Source organism: Oncorhynchus clarkii, chromosome 17, assembly GCF_045791955.1.
Source record: "Oncorhynchus clarkii lewisi isolate Uvic-CL-2024 chromosome 17, UVic_Ocla_1.0, whole genome shotgun sequence".
In the NCBI taxonomy this organism is placed as follows: domain Eukaryota; kingdom Metazoa; phylum Chordata; class Actinopteri; order Salmoniformes; family Salmonidae; genus Oncorhynchus; species Oncorhynchus clarkii.
The window spans coordinates 58,623,798-58,648,007 of record NC_092163.1 but is presented as its reverse complement, the minus strand read 5'-3'; the positions used below and the strand labels follow the sequence as shown (position 1 = coordinate 58,648,007).

The window sequence follows — 24,210 nt, the reverse complement described above, 5'->3', positions numbered from 1 at the left end:
TGGCTGCCTAAATATGGTTCCCAATCAGAGACAACGATAAACAGCTGCCTCTAATTGAGAACCAATATAGGCAACCATAGACATACATGAACACCTAGATGGTAAACAACCCCATAAACCTACAAAACTCCTAGACAGTAGAAAAACACATACATCACCCATGTCACACCCTGACCTAACCAAAATATATAAAGAAAACAAAGAATACTCAGGTCAGGGCGTGACACATCCATGATAGCAAAATTATACTTTTAACCATGTTGAGGCTATATAGTGTTTGTTTACAGTTACCTTGTTAACAAGCAAATTAGTAAAACAAAAATATGTTTTGGGTTTTGAGGGGGTACGACAACTAAGTTCATGAGGCATTTATAAGTTAAATTCTTCAAGAATCAATGGATATATGTAGTATTAATTTAACAGTCCAAATATTGATGTAGCAATCACAGATTGTCCCTATAAGCTGAGGGACAAAAACATGAAGTATTGAATTACCGATAAGGTCTGGTGCCCAAACTAAATTACTCATCAGTCTTCATCACTGTCCCATACTGTAGATAGTACCACACAGACAGACATTCCTCCAAGGTGACCTAACCAAAGCACACAGCCTCCAAAGCCAAGCTATTGTCCAGTGACTACTGTCTTCAGTTTATTTTTTAAAACCTCTAGTTTGATTTAAAGTATGTGTTTGGATGTGTATGCATGGTGAATGGTGTAAATCTGCTTGCAAAACCATGTCAACTGTACAGTACCATGCTGGAAATAGATTGTTTATTCAAACCAGTCAAATTTCTCTAGAAAAGCAGACAGATAAAGAGTCATTATTTCTTTACATCAGTTTCGATACATCAGTTTTTTTACATCAGTTTTCGAGAGAAATATGGGGATACAAGTGTAGATGTGGAAACCGGCACTACATTTTCAATTAATTGCTGATCATTTGAAAATGTGATTTGGTTTTTAAAAATAATTACACTGTGACAAGTCTTGAAGTTGCCTTTTTAATGATTGTTAAGTAAGCTGCTTTGTAGGAGGGTATCCCCCCTTTCATATAAGGAATCTATCCCATGGTGGATATCGCCACTGGAATCTATCACCAACTGGTTTGAATGTAAAACTAAACAGATATATGTATTCATTTGTAGACATCTGCTCTCAATGAATGGAACCTTTGTATCTTGTTGTAAAGTTTTACATTTCCTGATTAGAGACATTTTCCCTCATCTCAGATTTATTTAATGAAAAGACCTGATATGAAGGCATAGTTTCCATTACTTTTTATTTCAATTAAATGAACAAGAACCAATATGGAATTTAGTTGCACTTTGTCAGTTGTGCATAAACCTTCTTTTACAATTTGAAATCTTTGTTGAATCTGAAGGATCTCTGTGTAAGTAAGGAACACTATGTCAAAATACAGTTAGTCTGACATTTATTTAATCATGTATTATTATCAAACATCATTCTAAAGAAATACTATTAATTGAAATGTGATTGGAAGTTACATCAGGTTAAGAGAGCCTTTGGAGTCATAGTGTGCATTCCAGGCACTGAAATTCAAAATATATTTTCATCTCAAAGCTTAAAATAAATGTATTAAAATGTATTAAAACTCTCACAAGTCTTCAAGGCTCCAAATTACACTTGCACATTTCTCTGTGGTCCTGTTAATCTGTACTGGTTTTAGTACCTGTAAATACAACACTTGGATTGAGCACGCAGACAATCCAAACAACAGATTCAGCCTACAATGTGCTTAATTCAGATGATTGCATTTCTGTTCTCGTTGATAATCTCCTTAAGCCCTTGTTAAAGTCCGAAAGTCTTGTTTATAAATATAGTTTTTCATCCTTTTGTAAAAAAAGGCAAATACATGTTTAATAAAGACAAAGGGGTAATACAGTACAAGGACTACTGTTGTTGTTTGAAGATGACTGCTGCTGGCGAATGTTGCTGCTGTTTACGTCAATCCTTATTCCCTCTTTCTAACTACAACCATTCCTTATCCCAAATCCCTCACATCTCCAGGTTCCACCACTTGAAGGAGAAGGGTTCCCTGCGAACGTTGGAGCCACAGTGAACCTCTCCCAGCAGTTTGTGGTAGGAAGCAAAGTCATCAATGTATGTGCAGTGGAGCCCCAGGCCCTCCATGAGGGAGGTCATCTCTGCCTCCAGGGCACAACGGCCGTCCACCTTGGGCCCAAATGGTTTAGGGATGCCCAGGTTCTTCCCCAACACAATCATGTTCACCTGGAGGTAGAGACATATGCCTCAATTAGGATTTGCTTCATACGCTACTTGGGTAGTAGATGATTTGAGCATACTTCCTAATCACATGTAGAAAATCATCACAAAATGTCTAAAATGATTTGGCAGCATTTTTGAGTTTTGCCATTATGTAATGTAAAATGTATAACAAATATAATAGGAAGTACTTTTGGTTTGGAGGTGTTCTAGTGTAGAACTTGCGTCTGCTCACCATGTCTGGGTAATAGGCCACAGCCCTGTTCTCCTCCATCACATGGAAAAGGATGGGCAGATCAATGATATCATCGTCGTCTAAACCCAGCTCCCTCTTAAGGACATCCCTGTTCCAGTCTATACAGCTCTGTGGGACGGCAGCAGTCACAACATCTACATGGTTATTTTGCCAAGCACTGCAATGCTCTGCTAGCCTCTCTGAGTAACTAGTTCATCTGGCGTTTAGTTTCCCTCACCTGGACATAGTTGTTTTCTGCCCCAAGTTTGTCATCACTCAATATCTCATCTACCGTAATCTCTTCTTCTGCTCCAAGACCTGTTAAGATCGGGAAGGAAGTCGGTGTTGATTATTAACACACACAGTTCAGGGGTGGTCGGTGACGTTTAAGATGAGGGAGGACAATTCTTTTTTTTAGGGGGTGGCCTTATTTCTATTACAGCATATTGGATGACTGTCAATCATATTCAATTCACCCAGCCAAATGTTACATCGATAGGTTTAGGCTACTACATGATACTCAAATTTTCTCTATACCCATCGAGGATGCTACAACCTAGCCTATGAAAGTAGGTGCACAGGTCAAGAGAAATTTGTGTAATCAAAGTAACGAACATTGACACATTCAATATCATGTTGCACACTCTTGCCTGTATCTAGCTGATCTAGGGTGTAATCATTAGTCTAACAGATGCAAGCGAGAGTTTCTATTAAACAAATTTAAGTATGTTTGTCCCCGTTTCATATCATTTAAGTAACATTTTGCAGAATCAGCTGAATGAATATACCCCTGATCACACACAAACACAGTTCACTTTTCTAGCAGCCACATACAAACAGCATGATCCCTTTGATCTTTGTATAATTACTTCTCGCATCTACGCGCGCTCCTCCTCTCACAATTTCCCTTCACTTGTAGACTTCAGTGCACAACACATCAGCTATCTGTGATCAGGCGAAAAAACCTTTCCAAGCCAAACCTTCATATCATAACAGAGTCAACTACTCACCACATTTTATGCACTGCAGTGCTAGCTAGCTGTAGCTTATGCATTCAGTACTAGATTGATTCTATGATCCTTTGAGTCGGTGGACAACATGTCAGTTCATGCTGCAAGAGCTCTGATAGGTTGGAGGAAGTTGTCAGAATTACTGTGTAAGTCTATGGAAGGGGGTGAGAAACATGAGCTTCCAAGGTTTTGTATTGAAGTCAATGTACCCAGACGTCATGACGCTCTCTCCTTGGTGAGGATCAAAGGTGCCAGATCAGCTCTGCACATAGCTGACAGATCCCACTCTCTCCCCGCCATAGCCAGACCCCACTCTCTCCCACCTGAGGTGGGAGTTGGGACGGATTTATGACTTAACAGCAGGTCGTACACTTTTTCTCTCTTGCCCTACAGTACGAATGGTGAAAATAATTTGTTACACATTGAGACTTTGCCACCAAAACTCCAACATCCAAAAGTGGATAATGAAACAATATTTCTAATAAAGAATGATGGGAATGATGTGAGATGGAATATGGAAAATGTATGTCCATTTTGTGATGTGATTAAAATGATCAGAAAGACGTTATAACGGAAACATTGTAATTTAGAGCTTGCACACTGTATATATCAGATTTACATCTAAATGTAAAAATTATATGATTCAATATGAAACAATTTTTGAAATTATATAAATTTGATTTTAGCCTTCGAAACGAGATAATGGCTTTTCATATAAACCTGGGCCCAGTCAGTAACAGACATGTGAGCACAGACATTGTGTCGGCGTGTTGGAAAGCCCCTAAGACCAGAGTGCTGAAAAGGATTTGCTAACGAAACTTACATTAGACCAAAACATGCCGTGGTGCTGCCGGCGTGTTAAGTGGTCCTAGCTGTACCCTGAATAATCAACCATTGAGATCAGAGAACGTGAGGCCGCGGTCCACACGCTAAAATGGGGAAAAAACTTTGTAAACCAGACCAAAACATGCACCGTCTGCAGCTGTGCATGTAAAGTAGTCTAGAACATTTGACCAAAGATGAGGGAAGACAGATCCCTCTGAACACCGTATGGTACACCTGTAGTATCTACTCTAATGAATACTCCAGAACAGAAGAAGCCTACAACTAAGAAGGACATTGTGACCCCTGGTGAACAACCAGAGACTTCAATCAAACCACTTCCCATAGACAGATCGAGTGGTTTCAACAGAGACAACAGAGAAAGACATCTACGCATAAATATATACAGTTGAAGTCGGAGGTGGACATAAACTTAGGTTGGAGTCATTAAAACTCGTTTTTCAACCACTCCAAATTTCTTGTTAAACCTCTTCAGGCTAGGGGGCGGTATTATCACGTCCGGATGAAAAGCGTGCCCAAAGTAAACTGCCTGCTACTCAGGCCCAGAAGCTAGGATATGCATATAATTGGTAGATTTCGATAGAAAACACTGAAGTTTCTAAAACTGATAAAATGATGTCTGTGAGTATAACATAACTTATTATTATTAACTTTTTTGAAGTGACAGTGTTTTCAATTTGTTTTCAATGTGAATCTAGATTTCTGAGGCATCTGGTTGCAGTTCATATGGCTTCCACTAGATGTCAACAGTCTCTAGAAATGTGTTGATGTTTTTCATTTGAGAAATGAAGAAATAGCCATTTCCTTTCTGGGTGTATAGCCAAGTGGACTGTTTTATTTGGGGCGTGTGACCTGAAGCTCGCTCCACTTTCATCTTATACGTAGTTTATCTCGTCTTAAATTTTATCGATTATTTACATTTTAAAATATCTAAAGTTGGATTAGGAAAGTTGTTTGAAATGTTTGGACACAGTTTACAGGTAACTTATTAGATATTTTGTAGTCATGTTTTTCTGAATCAAACGCGTCAAATAAATGGACATTTTGGAGATATAACGATGCAATTAATCGAACAACAGCACCATTTGTGATGTTTATGGGACATATTGGAGTGCCAACAGGAGAAGCTCTTCAAAGGTAAGGCATGAATTATATAGTTATTTCTGAGTTTTGTGTCGCGCCTGGCGGGTTGAAATATGATTGTCATGTGTTTGTTTGATGGGGTGCTGTCCTCAGATAATCACATGGTTTGCTTTTGCCGTAAATAATTTTTGAAATCTGACACGGTGGCTGGAATAACAAGAAGATAAGCTTTAATTTGGTGTATTGAACTTGTGATTGTATGAAAGTTAAATATTTTTATTTTATTTTAAATTTCGGCATCTGCAATTTCACAGGATGTTGTCGAAATGTTCCGCTGGCGTAACCCCCGCCCCAGACGTAACAGGTTAAAAAAACTATAGTTTTGGCAATTCGGGTAGGATATCTACTTTGTGCATGACAAGTAATTTTTCCAACAATTGTTTCCAGACAGATTATTTCACTGTATCACAATTCCAGTGGGTCAGAAGTTTACATACACTAAGTTGACTGTGCCTTTAAACAGTTTGGAAAATTCCAGAAAATGATGTCATGGATTTAGAAGCTTCTGATAGGCTAATTGACATCATTTGAGTCAATTGGAGGTGTACCTGTGGATGTATTTCAAGGCCTACCTCCCAACTCAGTGTCGCTTTGCTTGACATCATGGGAAAATCAAAAGAAAACAGCCAAGACCTCAGAAAAAAAAATTGTAGACCTTCACAAGTCTGGTTCATCCTTGGGAGCATTTTCCAAACGACTGAAGGTACCACGTTCATCTGTAAAAACAATAGTACGCAAGTATAAACACCATGGGACCACGCAGCAGTCATACCGCTCAGGAAGGAGACACGTTCTGTCTCCTAGAGATGAACGCACTTTGGTGTGAAAAGTGCAAATCAATCCCAGAACAACAGCAAAGGACCTTGTGACGATGCTGGAGGAAACAGGTACAAAAGTATCTATATCCACAGTAAAACGAGTCATATATTGACATAACCTGAAAGGCCACTCAGCAAGGAAGAAGCCACCGCTCCAAAAACCCCATAAAAAAGACTATTGTTTGCAACTGCACATGAGGACAAAGATCATACTTTTTGTAGAAATATCCTCTGGTCTGATGAAACAAAAGTAGAACTGTTTGGCTATAATGACCATCATTATGTTTGGAGGAAAAAGGGGGAGGCTTGCAAGTCGAAGAACACCATCCCAACCGTGAAGCGCAGGGGTGGCAGCATTATGTTGCGGGGGTGCTTTGCTGCAGGTGGGACTGGTGCACTTCACAAAATAGATGGCATCATGAGGTTGGAAAATTATGTGGATATATTGAAACATCAAGACATCAGTCAGGAAGTTAAAGCTTGGTTGCAATTGGGTCTTCCAAATGGACAATGACCCTAAGCATACTTCCAAAGTTGTGGCAAAATGGCTTAAGGACAAAGTCAAGGTATTGGGGTGGCCATCACAAAGCTCTGACCTCAATCCCATAGAAAATTTGTTGGCAGAACTGAAAAAAGGTGTGCGAGTGAGGAGGCCTACAAACCTGACTCAGTTACACCAGCTCAGTTACACCAGGAATGGGAAATTCACCCAACTTATTGTGGGAAGCTTGTGGAAATCTACCCGCAATTTAAAGGCAATGCTACCAAATACTAATTGAGTGTATGTAAACTTCTGACCCACTGGGAATGTGATGAAATAAATAAAAGCTGAAATAAATAATTCTTTACTAATTATTCTGACATTTCACATTCTTAAAATACAGTGGGGATCCTAACTGAATCCTAGCTGACTTTTTATGAGGATTAAATGTCCGGAATTGTGAAAAACTGAGTTTAAATGTATTTGGCTGAGGTGTATGTAAACTTCCGACTTCAAATGTATTGCATTTCTTTTCCGAATGAGCGCTCATGTGCAAAGTATTCATATTCCTGTGAGCGTAGCTTCCAAATGTATATACAGTGGGGCAAAAAAGTATTTAGTCAGCCACCAATTGTGCAAGTTCTCCCACTTAAAAAGATGAGAGAGGCCTGTAATTTTCATCATAGGTACACTTCAACTATGACAGACAAAATGAGAAATAAAATCCAGAAAATCACATTGTAGGAATTTATTTGAATTTATTTGCAAATTATGGTGGAAAATAAGTATTTGGTCACCTACAAACAAGCAGGATTTCTGGCTCTCACAGACCTGTAACTTCTTCTTTAAGAGGCTCCTCTGTCCTCCACTCGTTACCTGTTTGAACTTGTTATCAGTATAAAAGACACCTGTCCACAACCTCAAACTGTCACACTCCAAACTCCACTATGGCCAAGACCAAAGAGCTGTCAAAGGACACCAGAAACAAAATTGTAGACCTGCACCAGGCTGGGAAGACTGAATCTGCAATAGGTAAGCAGCTTGGTTTGAAGAAATCAACTGTGGGAGCAATTATTAGGAAATGGAAGACATACAAGACCACTGATAATCTCTCTCGATCTGGGGCTCCACGCAAGATCTCTGTGGGGTCAAAATGATCACAAGAACGGTGAGCAAAAATCCCAGAACCACACGGGGGGACCTAGTGAATGACCTGCAGAGAGCTGGGACCAAAGTAACAAAGCCTACCATCAGTAACACACTACGCCGCCAGGGACTCAAATCCTGCAGTGCCAGACGTGTCCCCCTGCTTAAGCCAGTACATGTCCAGGCCCGTCTGAAGTTTGCTAGAGAGCATTTGGATGATCCAGAAGAAGATTGGGAGAATGTCATATGGTCAGATGAAACCAAAATAGAACTTTTTGGTAAAAACTCAACTCGTCATGTTTGGAGGACAAAGAATGCTGAGTTGCATCCTACTGTGAAGCATGGGGGTGGAAACATCATGCTTTGGGGCTGTTTTTCTGCAAAGGGACCAGGATGACTGATCCGTGTAAAGGACAGAATGAATGGGGCCGTGTATCGTGAGATTTTGAGTGAAAACCTCCTTCCATCAGCAAGGGCATTGAAGATGAAACGTGGCTGGGTCTTTCAGCATGACAATGATCCCAAACACACCGCCTGGGCAACGAAGGAGTGGCTTCGTAAGAAGCATTTCAAGGTCCTGGAGTGGCCTAGCCAGTCTCCAGATCTCAACCACATAGAAAATCTTTGGAGGGAGTTGAAAGTCTGTGTTGCCCAAAACATCACTGCTCTAGAGGAGATCTGCATGGAGGAATGGGCCAAAATACCAGCAACAGTGTGTGAAAACCTTGTGAAGACTTACAGAAAACGTTTGACCTCTTTCATTGCCAACAAAGGGTATATAACAAAGTATTGAGATAAACTTTTGTTATTGACCAAATACTTATTTTCCACCATAATTTGTAAATCAATTCATTAAAAATCCTACAATGTGATTTTCTGGATTTTTTTTCCTAATTTTGTCTGTCATAGTTGAAGTGTACCTATGATGAACATTACAGGCCTCTCTCATCTTTTTAAGTGGAGAACTTCCACAATTGGTGGCTGACTAAATACTTTTTTGCCCCACTGCATGAGAAGTTGACTCACATAACCCTCCCCTTTCCATTGCGTAACCAAACGGTCATGCTTTTGTTAGTCCACTAGGAACCTGTTTTCATTCTATTATGTATGTAATCAATAACCTATGCTGTGTGTGTTTACGTATTCTGTGTGATGATTTAATTAGTTAGTAAATAAATAATTAAACCAATTTGTGTATTGCTGATTCATCACTTAGGTTAGGGTTCGTGCAGATATCCAAGGATTATGAGATGTTCAGAATATAATAATTAATAACTGACTGTTATTGATATTTAGATCATCTTTAGAGTGTAAGTCGGAAGATAGTAACTAGGTCAACAACTGTTCCCGTGGTACCCCAAATTCCTAATTAGTTCATTGTTAAATGATGAATTTAAAGCGAGTAATAATTAAACATAGTAGCCAATTATTCTACAAATAGCAGTCATTAGTCACGACACAGAGGAGGACAGAAGCTAGCTGTCCCCGGCTACACCATGGTGCTACCCTACATAGTGTTGTTGAGGCTACTGTAGACCTTCATTGCAAAACAGTGTGTTTTAATACATTTTGGGTGACGTGAATATATCTAGTATAGTTATCTAACAAGGATAACTTTTTCAATGTTTTACCATTCTTATGAAATTCACTGAGGATGGTCCTCCGCTTCCTCCTCTGAGGAGCCTCCACTGGTACAATTATAACTACAGTGATACACACTGAGACAGTGAAATTAGTCGCCTAACTGAAGGCCTACCGTCAAACATTTTGGCTTGTCCATGCCCGTCGTTCTGTAAGCCTCTGAATAGTTTGTAGCCTGCGTCGGGGCTGGCGAGCAGCAGCCGGAATCCCTACACATAGAAATAGATGACAAAGACAACATTGGCTGTGCGCTTCATTTGACTTCCTGACAGCTTTACATTATCACATAAACCACATGGCAGCCACAGCCTGCGCCACAGCATACTTTGTGCAAATGGACGGCATTAACAATTCTTTGCTCGCCGTCATTTCTACTCTATATTAAAGAACAGTGTATTTACACACATGTTCTAATGGAGCGGGCAACTATACTTTCCTTGACAATATTGTTTTACCTTTTTGTCAGGAGCTGGGACAAAAGTCATGAATTCATCCACATGCCCAACCAGAAGCCAATCAGAGAACAGTGCAATGGGCTCCTGGACTTTCTGTGCCCAAAGGAAGTCTTGCACTACTTTGGTCATGTTGCGGCCCTTGTTTGCCCTGAAAAGTTAAACAGCCTTATCACCACTGCTCACAGCCATATCTTTGTTCTAAATATTCATGAATCATTAGCAAGAGATTTAAAGGAGCAAAAAGCATCAATTTTATTTAATAAGTCAATCAACTTTGGAATAAAGGCAAATATTGGTATCTAAAAACCAGACTCTTCCACTGAAGCAAGTTCCACTCACGTGGGGAAAGCCACTCCAATTATGATCCTGCCCAGAGGGTAGATTTTTCCATTTACAATAACTGGAGGGCTAACTTCCAGGTTACCAAACGAGTCCAGGCTGCTCACTTCCTCATCATATGCTGTCCTCGTCACATAGCCAAAGTCTGGGCCCTGAGGGCACCAGGCAGAGAGAGGTTGAGAAAGAGTTCCACCACATCCCTCACAGTATGGAAATAAGAACATTTTAACTGCAGGTGTGGTGAATTCCTTTTCTTACCAGTAGCACATCATAAGGGAAATCCTGTAGTTCTCCGTCTCGGGGGGAGTCCAGCACAACAGGGAAACGTTGGTGAGGAGAGTCAATGTAGCCAAACTCTATCTCATCCTGAGAGAGAAACCTTCTTTACATGTCTATTATATTTCTATATTTTTCATGCAGTTAGAAAAAAAGACACTGGTCTATGTTCTGATTTCTTTTATTTAAAACCGAGAGAAAAGACTGACAATGATTTACATTGATGTAAAAAGATGTGAAATAAATGGTGTTTAAAAAAGGTTGGAATTGAAAAAAGTTCAAATGCACAAAAGTGCATGATAGGCTAGGAGCTGAATCTCACTGCTTACCTGCATCCAGCGGTCTCCTCTGTTCATGTACTCATGACAAACCTTCAGCTTGTACCCACTGTTCTCCACCAGCCTCCTCATTCCCTTTAGGAACTGGTAGTTATCAGATGTGCTGGGTAATCAAATGCACAGAAACAGTTGTCGGAGTAAGTTTACAGACAGCGCCATCATTATTTCCATCAACATCAATGCCAGGACTGTCGGAACAAGAAGCACAAGCATTTCGCTACACTCGCATTAACATCTGCTAACCATGTGTATGTGACAAATAAAATGTGATTTGATCATCATAATTTTCTTCTTCATCATCGCTCACCTGCAGACGAAAACCTCCAGAGGGTTGAGTGTGTTGGGTGTCATGATCCAGGGAGCCACACGGAACACCACCCTGTCTGTAAAGATGGGCGTCTCAGGGAAGCCCTGGCAAAATAACGGAACAAAAACATGAATGATAGATTCCACGACAGAGGTACAGTATATACCCTTTGAAGTTTTAAACTAGGAACAGTGAAATAGTTACAATGTACCTGAGAGCTGGGCTCCAGCAGGCTGAGGCTGATGCTGATGAGGCCCTCAAAGTCTTTGTCAGGGAATCTCAGGCCCTCAACGTAGAAATTCATCTCAGCGTTTCCCCCGAGGTACGGGACCTCCTTGGACAAATCCTCACTGCCCAGCACCAGCGGGTAGTCCTTCACAAAGCTCTTGTAGAACAGGTTTTCTGCAGCAGTAAATCATTTTTTATAATGAGGATCAAATGTATCTCCATTTATATGCATACATGCATTAAAACCCTATTGTATACACATTATACATGCATGGACAGCCACAAGAACACATAAAAGATCTGACTGGACAAAATGTCCTTGACTCACTCAGTGTTTGGTGCATGCCTGCTGTGGACCTGGTTCTGAAGACCCTGACACTCTCTGCATCCCCCTGGGAGATGTGCATGGTCAGCTTGTAGCCCTCTGGGAGCTTGGTAGGGCCACTGGTCCGCAGCACCATTGGGGACATGTCTTTCAGATCTGACATTTCACAAATACTGACATTGTACATCAAGTGTCAACCCATCAATGTCATAATCAATGTGACCTCATCTCAATGACAACATAGGTATGACAGTGTGTAATACTTATCATAGGAGGATAGTGGTCGTGAAGGGACCATCAAACCACACCAGACATACCCCTAGCTCATGCATTTTGTGTTTAGCTAACACAAATACACACATCCCTACTGCTCCTCTCTGCTGACTACACACAAAACACAGACCTGCAGCCTTTAAAATGTTGATTTATTGCAATGCCTGCAGCACTGTCAGCCGGTCAGCTCAGTGGGCCAGGATGACTTGGCTGTTGTTATATACCTGAGACCCTGCTGACCTCAGCACGCTCACTGTCTTGCTTCTTCCCATAGGTGTGTTCTGAGTCACAGTTGACCAGTAGGATGGCACCATGGCCATTAGGCCCCCACATCCAAGATCCCTGTAGAGAGATGAACACTCGTTATTCAGCGACAAGAACATTGCCCTGCCGAATTAGCTTTTCCCAATGTGTTAGCATGAGGTAAGATTAGACTTACAGCTGAGTGGAAAAGCACAACGTTTAAAAGAATTTCCCACTTCCAGGAATATAGTATGAACAATATTTTGATATACCTATTAATATCAGTGGAAGGCTGTGCCCTGTGTGAGTTGACAGATAATTTCCTAGAAGTGCCTTGGCAATCTTCCTTTGTGTTTTGGAAAACAGCATGAACACTAGTCTTCTGACATGCCTATTCATGTTAAAACGTCTCCTTATGTACCCTGCTGTGTTAAGAAACAAAGATAGTGACCTCTGAGCTGAAAGAGACCTGCCTGGACGGACCCAGCAGACATAACCCACCTTGTTGGGGTTGTTCCTCTCCACCTGGCCATCTCGATCAGCATCTACATCCAGAGAAATCTCTACAAGACAGAGAGGCCCTGGGTGTCACTGAAGCTCATGAGCTGCTTTGGGGTCTCAATTAAAATATCAAAATGTACAAATGACATTCACAAAGGTATGCTTTGAAGGTGGGGGAGGGTGGTAGTTTATATGGGTGTGCTCTCCTGTCCTAAGCATAACACAACATACCAACAGCGGTGAGGTGAACGACAGCTTTCCCTAACACCTCCGTCTTCTCTCCATAATACATGACCGATAACTGCACAACAAAGGACAACATTTACAAAGTTAAACATCTAGAACACTGGTGACTAAGCAGTGGTTGTGTTTTGATGGGGTCTTCTATGATATATTCATGTCCAGATATGTACAGTACAAAATTTCAGAGGAGAATCTAAACAACTGGCCCATTCTGGAACTGACTAAGTCTCCTTCAATTCCTTATCAATAGAACGGGCACTGTGATTAACCACATCACTTTCCACTGTTTGACATCTCTCTGGTATCAGGTTGAGAGTGCCACATTTGCATTATTTCAGTGTGGTTTGCACGCCACTCTTAAGAGGCGTAGGAGCAGCAAATACTTGATTTGTTTTTCTTATTAACATAATTCACTGTAGTGTGTTCAGTCCCGATAGGAAATATTCAACTCAGGATTATATTAATAAGATTTAACATACTGAAGTCTCAGGGTTCACTCTTAGAAAAAAGTGTTCCAGGGTCCCCAGGTAGAACTATTTTGGGTTCCATGCAGAACCCTCTGGGAAAGGGTTCTACATGGAACCCAATATGGTTCTACATGGAGCCAAAAATGGTTATTCAAAGGGTTCCCCTTTGGGGACAACCAAAGACCCGTTTTAGGTTCTAGATAGCACTTTTTTCCCCCTAAGAGTGTAGCTATCATGGCTGTGGGAGTGGCCTACTTTATTTACCTTGCTATCATTTCCCACTTCGCTGGCAGTGTCCATGGTGAATAGAAGCATTGTATTACCATTGAGAGTGGTGGGGAGGGTCCCACTCTCCAGTGGGGGTGGGGTGATCCTGTACTGCACTCTGGGACCACATTGCACAGAGAAGTACTTGGAGCTAGGAGGGGCACTCCTTGGGGAACAATAAATACATGTGACAGTTACACATCACATCCTGCTACTTTTCTTATACAAATCTATAGCAATAACAGAGTAAACACAAGAGGACATACCTATACTGCAGTAGAGCACCATCCGTGAGTGCCGTTCATTATCCCCTATTTCCAGAAGCAACAGGTGGCAGTGCTAGTTCTAAAGTTACATTGCTAAAGTAATCAGAGAGGTATGATGTCTTCAACATGCCTCTACAATGAGTAACGTACCAAAGAGGGAGAAATACTGGACTATCAACCTACACAAGAATACTGGCAAAAATGATTGTACTTATATGTCAAAGTATCAACCAACATCCCAAGTTGTTATACTCAGTATGACACTTGTTTAGAAACATTAAGCTTAGCTGTAAAACCTAACACCTGGAGTCCAGGCTAAGCCCTGGAGGTGGTCCACACCAAAGGAACATTAGGTTTTTGGAGGAGGGATAGTATTTGCCCGAACAGAGCCTACGTTATTACACACACTGATGTTGTGAAACCATCTGTATCTGCTGTGTAATCATACCATGTGGAGAGTCTGATAAACTAACTGCAGCCGTAGTCATGATAGTACCACAATATGTTTAATTCTTTAGGTTGGCGATTTGTGTTGGGCTTACCACTGTTTTCTATCTAACTTGGAAATCATCTACCATGTTAACTTGGAAATCATAAACCATAGGAACTGATTATAATCCATCGAATTCTGTTGCACTGGAGTCATATGAATTGACAGCTTGTAAGGACAACAAACGAGATTCTGTTGACTAGCAGAAAGAAGTGACTGTTGCAGACTCCCTCCGCTAAGAACAAGAGGTCTGACTCCTCCGCTGAATACAAATGCCAACCACAAACAGTCCTTTCAGCCCAATATCGAGGCATGATCCTCCAACTCCTTCTGCAGTTGGAATATCCAAGTAGTAAAATGACAACAAAATAGTCAGTGGATGTAATCAATCATTTTAAAATATATTATCACAGCAAGACCTACAAGTGGAATAAGATTATAATGCAATTAAATTAATATATTCAATTATTAATATGTGTGAGAGAGAAATACTACTTGAATACTTGACATGTGATTTCAATTACTAGGCTATATTTTTAATGTTAACAGCACCACACCCCTTTACATTAGATCAATTGTCTAGTGTTCCATTTTCATTTCAATAATAACTGAATAATAACACGAGGGATACGATTTTACAAACAATAACTGATATTAACGTTAATGCATGACATTAGTAAATATTTAATTATATTTCTAATAAATTAATCAATAAATGACGACCCATACTTGATGTCTTGGAGAACTAGCCTAACGTTACCTGTCTATGTTTACAGTAAGTTCCGTGCCAACCACGCACATGACTTTGGTCGTTTTTCCATACTCAATTCTCAGTGTCCGAGGGTGGATGATCATGACTTTCCCTGCGGCAGCGGCAAAATTATTTGTTTGCTGTTAGCTATGATAAAATAGAATTGTACCGCAATTCCTTCACCCTGATATACAGTATTGGCAGGAAGTAACTACATGCTGCTGGGCTGGCTCCAGTGACCAGCTGATTATAAGGCAGGTGAATGTCTCGCGTCATCTGATGATTGGTTACAAATGGTCTCGCGCAGTTACTGTAACTGTATGTATTCAGCCAGCCCCTGTCCGCAACACGACATGACAGAGGTGCAACATTGTATCCGCCTTAACAAATGAAATAAAGCAATAGGGTTATTCAGTATGGTGTGCCTCCAAACCGGGGACAAATTACCCAGCTAGCCTATAACATAATGAGAACCATATAATTCTTAGAGCATGGTGAGGCGTGGTTGTCCTATGGTCATGGTCAACCTTCCCATAACATGTCCTACCGGTTATCTCATGGTTCTTTTTAAAGTAATGTTGTCAAATTTGTCCGATAATGTTAAGAAACAACGTTCTGTGGGAATTTCAGTACTTCAGCATAATGTTTTCTACAGGTTTCCTCATGGTTATATTTAAAGTCATGTTCTCAGAACATTAAGAAAACTTTCCATGAAAAAAACCCCAGAAAACATTACACAATCAGTTCTCAGCATCAACAAAACTATTTTTTCCCTCTATCTTGTTAAGTGTGTTCAGGTGTTTTGGCCACGCCCACTAATTAGCCACAGCTGGTACTAATGAGTGCTTGTTTTCTTTGAATAGACAAAAATTAACAGCTTTCTTTGAGTAATAAAAAAAACATAGCATGCTAGCTCCATCCTGGAGCTATGGATTTCCATCTGTGCTTGTAGTTCAAAACAGTTAACACAAATTAAGTTAGCAGCCTTATTGAAACATGTTCTCAGAACTTTATTTATTTACCTTCAAATGACCTATAATTTCCGTTCTCAGAATGTTAATTAGACCGCACAGGAAAGCTTTTGGGGAACCATAGAAAAACTTTCTCAGAACCTCCCTTCAACTTAAAAATGTATGTTCTTAGAACATGAAAAATGTTCATTTCCATTCTTTGAACGCTTAAAAAACATTCAGTTTTAACCGTCAGGAATCTTATGAACAAAAACGTATGTTCTCACAACTTACAAGAAACCAAATGTACTAGCTGGGTAGGCTACTGAGAGATAATCCCCAAATAGTTTATCTAGCAGTACATAACAGGTGAAACAATGTATTGCCATAAAAAAGTATTTTTCTTTGTAAAAATATAGTATTGTCACACTACCGTGTTGGCTATGGTGTAGCCTATAACAACAGCCTACTACCACCTGAAGACATCTATTGGTCCAGTTGCCTAGCATAGATACACACACTCACCTGTTTAGGTTCACTTTCAACACCGTGCCAACAACCTGAAGAGCCCTCAAAGTCTTCTCAATGTCGAGATGAAATGTCTGTTGATACGGTACTGGTATGTCGGTTGCTTTTCTCTTATTAAGGTGCTGAAGGAGATTAGGGTGCCTGGTCATAGAAACTTGTTCCTGTGAAACATCTATGGTGATACAGTACATTGTAGAGGAGCAGAATGATGGAATGAGATATGACACAGCGAAAACAGGTTTTTAGAAATGTTTGCAAATTTATTAAAAACTAAAAACAGAAATACCTTATTTGCATAAGTATTGAGACCAATTGCTATGAGACTCGAAATTGAGCTTAGGTGCATCCTGTTTCCATTCATCATCCTTGAGCTGTTTCTACAATTTGACTGTAGTCCCCCTGTGGTGAATTCAATTGATTGGACATTGGAAAGGCACACATCTGTCTATATAAAGTCACACAGTTGACAGAGCATGTCAGAGCAAAAAACAAGCCATGAGGTCGAAGGAATTGTCCTCAAGAACGCCAAGTCAGGATTGTGTCCAGGCACAGATGTGGAAAATGGTAACAAAAAATGTCTGCAGCATGGAAGGTCCCCAAGAACAGTGACCTCCACCATTCTTAAATGGAAGAAGTTTGGAACCACCAAGACTCATCCTAGAGCTGGCTGCCCAGCCAAAGTGCGCAATCGTGGGAGAAGGGCATTGGTCAGGGAGGTGACCAAGAACCCGATGGTCACTGACAGAGCTCCAGAGTCCCTCTGTGGAGATGGGAGAACCTTCCAGAAGGACAACCATCTCTGCAGCACTCCACCAATTAGGCCTTTGGTTGAGTGGCCAGACGGAAGCCACTCCTCAGTAAAAGGCACATGACAGCAAGCTTGGAGTTTGCCAAAAGGCACCTAAAGACTCAGACCATGAGAAACAAAATTCTCTGGTCTGATGAAACCAAGATTTAACTATTTTGCCTGAATGCCAAGCATCACGTCTGGAGGAAACCTGTCACTCTCCCTACGGTGAAGCATGGTGGTGGCAGCACCATGCTGTGGGAATGTTTTTCAGCGGCAGGGACTCAAAGACTAGTCACGATGAAGACAGATGAATGGAGCAAATTACAGAGATCCTTGATGAAAACCTGCTCCAGAGTGCTCAGGACCTCCGACTGGGGCGAAGCTTCACCTTCCAACAGGACAACAACCCTAAGCACACAGCCAAGACAACGCAGGAGTGGCTTTGGGACAAGTCTCTGAATGTCCTTGAGAGGCCTAGCCAGAGACTGGACTTGAACTCGATCTAACATCTCTTGAGATACCTGAAAATAGCTGTGCAGCAATGCTCCCCATCCAACTTCACAGAGCTTGAGAGGATCTGCAGAGAAGAATGGGAGAAACTCCCCAAATACAGGTGTGCCAAGCTTGTTGTGTCATGCCCAAGAAGACTAGAGGCTGTAATCGCTGCCAAAGGTGCTTCAACAAAGTACTGAGTAAAGGGTCTGAATACTTATGTAAATGTGATATTTCAATTTTTTATGTTTAATAAATTAGCAAAAATGTTGAAACAGTTTTTGCTTTGTCATGATGGGATATTGTGTATTGATTGAGGGGGGTAAAAACTGCCCATATAAGACATGTATATGTACCTGAAAATTGGTTGTTGTTTAAAACGTTATAGCATATTCAGAAACAACTCTCCCGTTGAAGGGACACCGATCCAGTAGAGGTTAAACCACACCAATGTTACATGCATGTTCAAACTGTTCAAACCATGTGTTTGATGTATTTGATACCATTCCACTGAGTACGCTTCAGCCATTACCACGAGCCCGTCCTCCCAAATCAGGTATCAGTTAATCTGACTATACTCGCATCATTGATTTGAGATTCATTGATCATATACTCTCATCACTAATCGCTGATTTACTTAATTCAGCAATTTAAGGGCTTCCTGTATAAATCTAATTTGATTTATCATATGCGCCGAATAGAACAGTGACATTCTTACTTACAAGTCCTTAACCAACAATGTAGTTAAGAAAATACATATATACATATATATATAACAAATAATTAAGGAGCAAAAATAAAATAACAGTAGCGAGGCTATATACAGGGGGTTACGGTACAGAGTCAATGTACAGGGGCACCGGTTAATCGAGGTAATTGAGGTAATATGTACATGTAGGTAGTGGAAAGTGACTATGCATGGATAATAAACAGAGAGTAGCAGCAGCGTAAAAATGGGGGATTGGGTGGGGACAACGGAAATAATCTGGGTAGCCATTTGATTAACTGTTCAAGAGTCTTATGTCTTGGGGGTAGAAGCCTTTTTTACCTAGACTTGGTGCTCCAGTACCGCTTGCTGTGCGGTAGCAGAGAGAACAGTCTATGATTAGGGTGGCTGGAGTCCTTGGCAATTTTATGGGCCTTCTTCCGACATTGCCTGGTATAGAGGTCCTGGATGGCAGGAAGCTTGGCCCCAGTGATCTACTAGGCCGTACACACTACTCTCTGTAGTACCTTACGGTCGGAGGCCGAGAAGTTGCCATACCAGGCAGTGATGCAACAAAGTCAGGATATTCTTGATGGTGCAGCTGTAGGTCTTTTCCAAATATTTTCAGTCTGCTGAGGGGGAATAGGTTATGTCGTGCCCCCTTCATGACTGTCTTGGTGTGTTTGGACCATGATATTTTGTTGGTGACTTGGACACTAATGAACTTGAAGCTCTCAACCTGCTCCACTACAGCCCCGTCGATGCGAATGGGAGTGTGCTCGGTCCTCTTTTTTCTGTAGTCCACAATCATCTCCTTTGTCTTGATCACGTTGAGGGAGAGATTGTCAGTGATGTTGTGCCGTCGTCAAACTTGATGATACTGTTGGAGTCTTGCTTGGCCATGCACTCATGGGTGAACAGGGAGTACAGGAAAGGACTGAGCACAATCCCTGAGGGGCCTCTGTGTTGAGGATCAGCATGGCAGATGTGTTGTTACCTACCCTTACCACCTGGGAGCGGCCCGTCAGAAAGTCCAGGATCCAGTTGCAGAGGGAGGTGTTTAGTCCCAGGGTCCTTAGCTTAGTGATGAGCTTTGAGGGCACTATGATGTTGAACGCTGAGCTGTAGTCAATGAACAGCATTCTCTAGTCGGTGTTCCTTTTGTCCAGGTGGGAAAGTGCAGTGTGGAGTGCAAAATAAATTGCATCATCTGTGGATCTGTCGGAGCGGTATTCAAATTGGAGTGGGCCTAGCGTTTCTGGGATAATGGTATTGATGTGAGCCATGACCAGCCTTTCAAAGCATTTCATGGCTACAGATGTGAGTGCTCAGTAGTAATTTAGGCAGGTTACCTTAGTGTTCCTGGGCAAAGGGACAATGGTGGTCTGCTTGAAACATGTTGGTATTACAGACTAGGTCAGGGACAGGTTGAAAATGTCAGTGCAGACACTTGCCAGTTGGTCAGCGCATGCTCGGAGTACACACCTCCTGGTAATCCATCTGGCCCATCTGCCTTGTGAATGTTGACCTGTTTAAAGGTCTTACTCACATCGGCTACGGACAGCGTGATCACACAGTCATCCGGAACAGCTGATGCTCTCACGCATGATTCAGTGTTGCTTGCCTCAAAGCGAGCATAGAAGTTATTTAGCTCGTCTGGTAGGCTTGTGTCACTGGGCAGATTGTGGCTGTGCTTCCCTTTGTAGTCCCTAATAGTTTGCAAGCCCAGCCACATCCGATAAGATTCGGAGCTGGTGTAGTACGATTCAACCGTAGTCCTGTATTGACGCTTTGCCTGTTTGATGGTTTGTTAGAGGGCACAGCGGGTTTGAGTCCCGCTCCTTGAAAGCGGCAGCTCTACCCTTTAGCTCAGTGCGGATGTTGCCTGTAATCCATGACTTCTGGTTGGGGTACGTACGGTCACTGTGGGGACGATGTCATCGATGCACTTATTGATGTAGCCAGTGACTGATGTGGTGTATTCCTCAAGTCCATCAGAAGAATCCCAGAACATATTCTAGTCTGTGCTAGCAAAACAGTTCTGTAGCTTAGCATCTGTGTCCTCTGACCACTTCCTCATTGAGCGAGTCACTGGTACTCCCTGCTTAAGCAGGAATCAGGAGGATAAAGTTATGGTCAGATTTGCCAAATGGAGAGCGAGGGGGAGCTTTGTACGCGTCTGTGTGTAGAGTAAAGGTGGTCTAGAGTTTTTTTCCCTCTGGTTGCACCTTTTAATATGCTGTTAGACATGAGGTAAAACTGATTTAAATTTCCCTGCATTAATGTCCCTGGCCACTAGGAGCGCCACCTCTGAATGAGCATTTTCCTGTTTGCTTATGGCCCTATACATCTCGTTGAGTGCGGTCTTAGTGCTAGCATCAGTTTGTGGTGGTAAATAGACAGCTATAAAAAATATTGATGAAAACTCTCTTCGTAAATAGTGTGGTCTTCAGCTTAAAATGAGATACTCTACCTTAAGCGAGAAAAACCTCAAAATGTCCTTAATATTAGATTTCGTGCACCAGCTGTTATTTACAAATAGACACAGACCGCCACCCCTTGTCTCACCGGAGGCAGCTGTTCTATCTTGCCGATGGACTGAAAACCCCGCCAGCTGTATGTATGTTATCCATGTCGTCATTTAGCCACTACTCCATGAAACATAAGATATTACAGTTTGTCTAATGTTGGTGGGGCATATTAACCTGTTTTAATTATATTCTGGAATCACTATGATCACTTCTACATTAATTTCTACATGAATGTGGATGCAACTATGATTACAGCCAATACTGAAAGAATTGTGAATAATGATGAGTGAGAAAGTCACCGAGGCATAAATATCACCCCCCCCCATAAATGCTAGCTTCCCCTGTTATTGTAATGGTGAGAGGTTAGCATGTCTTGGGGGTATAATATTTGTGCGTCTGAAACTTTCTCATTCATCATAGCTGATTTGGACATTAAGTGTGGAAATGCTAATATAGGTACCATTGGCTTGCATTGGATTTGTGCAGCGAGTGCTAAAATGGTAGCATTTGAAACAATGGCTAGGTAAACAAAACCAAAGCATGGATTGCTGTCATACCTAGTCCATACACTGCTTACAGGGTAAGCAAACCAAAACAGTGAATTCGAAAAGAGTGGGACATCATATACATTGGGACAGTTGAATCCTTGCACGTTTATTTCTTAGTCTGACAAAAGACCATTTAAACTATTGTTTCTAAGCATTCGCAGAGAAACCACATGATAAAAATCACTTGACATAGAAGGGGGCAGAGCAAGCTTCAAACAGGAAGCTGTTTGTCCAAGGTTAAGATGTCCCGAGTTCATGCCAGGTATGGGCCGAATCGGGAGGAAGTGTAACTTGCTAAGCAAAGCAGCGTGATGTCCTTTACACAAACATCCCTCTCTGACATGTAGAATAACAGACTGGTCTCATAGACTAGACATAACATAGCAAACGTAAATCCAGGACTCTCAAATTCGTTTGGTATGGTTACATAAGATAGGTTACTTATTAAGGCAAACATGAAAGGTATGTAGGTAGGGTCTATAATACCTGTCTAGTAACCCAAAGGTAGCATGTTCAAACCTCATGCTAATTAGCAACTTTGCAACTACTTAGCATGTTAGCTAACCCTAACCCCTAGAGCTAGCTAACGTTAGCCACAACAAATTCGTAACATATTGTACGAATGGCAAATCCTAAAATATAAGAAATTGACACATGTATACACTCGCTCTGGATAAAAGCATCTGCCAAATGACTAAAATGTGAAATACATACCATACAAAAGGTAACATACACTACATTTGGTGTATCGAATGTACATACAGAATAATACTAAATGCTCTAAAACCACATTGCAAATAAGGAATCACTAATGCTCTATTCATGGTTTGCTATCTGCAACGTTCGAGAACGTTTTGCAACTGAATGTGGCCCGGGGCCAGGCCGATTGAGTTTGATTTATTATCGGGATAATAATAAACCCAGCCCAGACTGGTCTACAACTTCTACTTTTGTAAAACATAAAAAATAAATGTAGGCATGACATGAGCTCTTTTTTTAAAAAGTTATGAAAGGAGAGCTTTTGACGTTCTCTCAACCAGTACCTAGCTATTTATTATCGAAAATCGAATCAGTTAAGAGAAAATAATTAAGAAGCATGCATACTGACCAATAGGGCAGCTGTAAACATGCTCTAACGAGGCAGGATTCACTATATTTTTATCGCTATTGTTGTTCCTTCGAAACATATTTCGGAATAATCATACTTTGGTAGCTAGATAATTCATATGTTTAGTCAGAACACTTTGTACGATCCACATCTGTTTGATATGAAGTCAAATGAACTTGGTCCGTGGAAACATCGACATGCAGGTTTACTTTAAGAACGCTAGCTGCTAGCCACTTATTTTGGGATTTGTGATGAGATTGGAAGCGGAAGGAAATTCTAAGGGAAAGGAGGAAAAATCCGTTCTGGGCTGCCATGGGCAAGTTGGAAGAAAAACTTTCGCAATGTTATGCGACTCGTGTGAAAGATGGGGTTTATTTTATTAATATGAAGTTATATGAATCGGTTGGTGTTGTCGGTTAGACATTTTATAATTGTCAGAAGCTAACTAGCCACGTATTGATAGTTAGACTTTTAAAATGGCGGAAGGCTGGCCCAACCCCCCGGCTCTCTTGTTGTTGAGTTTGAGTGCCTGCTGGGCACTGGATTCCTGCCCTGCTCCATGCTCTTGCCCAAGGGTGTCAGACGAAATCCAAATCCTGGATTGCAATAAGAAAAGGTTGTCAGCGCCCCCCCCTGGATCCACCTCATGGGATAACTCGTCTGTAAGTAGCCCAATATTAGCTAGTTTATCGGTAACAAGCTAGCACCTTTGTTTACAAGCTGCAGTGGCTCCTCAAGCTACCTGGCCTTGTTAGTTTGCTAGCGAGGTCTAACGTTATATGTCAAGTTCTTTAGCTAGATATATATGTGGATCAGTGGAAGCTCCTCAGAGGAGTAGGGGGAGGACCATCCTAAGTGAATTTCAGAAAAATTAAAACCGTGAAACAGAAAACGATACAAAATATATGTATGTCACCAAATAATTGATTTAAAACGCACTGTTTTGCAATGACGCGCTACAGTAGCCTCAACCGCAATCTCTGGGATAGCACCATGGTGTATGCGGGGAGGACCGCTAGTTTCCGTCCTCTGGGTACATTGACTTCAATACAAAACGTGAGACTCATGGTTCATACTCTCACCCAAAGGCTTATACAGTAACTATGATGACGTCCGGCTCGAACCTATCAGAGCTCTTGTAGCATGAACTGACATGTTGTCCTCTCAAATGATCAGATTTTGAGTCTAGTACTGAAAGCATAAGCTAAAGTTAGCTAGCACTGC

General features: G+C 41.2%; 1 protein-coding gene across 2 annotated transcripts; it reads right to left on the bottom strand.

Annotated features, from left to right (window-relative positions):
* Positions 1–1,265: 1,265 nt before the first annotated feature.
* LOC139371186 (protein-arginine deiminase type-2-like) lies at positions 1,266–15,628 on the bottom strand. Of its 2 annotated transcripts, none has more exons than XM_071111352.1 (16): positions 15,343–15,628; positions 13,824–13,992; positions 13,081–13,150; positions 12,850–12,911; positions 12,330–12,447; positions 11,836–11,988; positions 11,491–11,681; positions 11,280–11,383; positions 10,964–11,075; positions 10,617–10,724; positions 10,359–10,510; positions 10,020–10,167; positions 9,680–9,773; positions 2,721–2,800; positions 2,483–2,611; positions 1,266–2,253 (listed from the first exon to the last, which is right to left on the bottom strand). In XM_071111352.1, the coding sequence occupies exons 1-16, from the start codon at positions 15,435–15,437 to the stop codon at positions 2,020–2,022; spliced, it is 2,019 nt and encodes a 672-aa protein (XP_070967453.1). In that variant the 5' UTR covers positions 15,438–15,628; the 3' UTR covers positions 1,266–2,019. The 2 variants fall into 2 exon arrangements, with proteins under 2 accessions (XP_070967453.1, XP_070967454.1); XM_071111353.1 differs by having other exon boundaries at positions 14,093–15,556.
* Between the last annotated feature and the right edge of the window lie 8,582 nt (positions 15,629–24,210).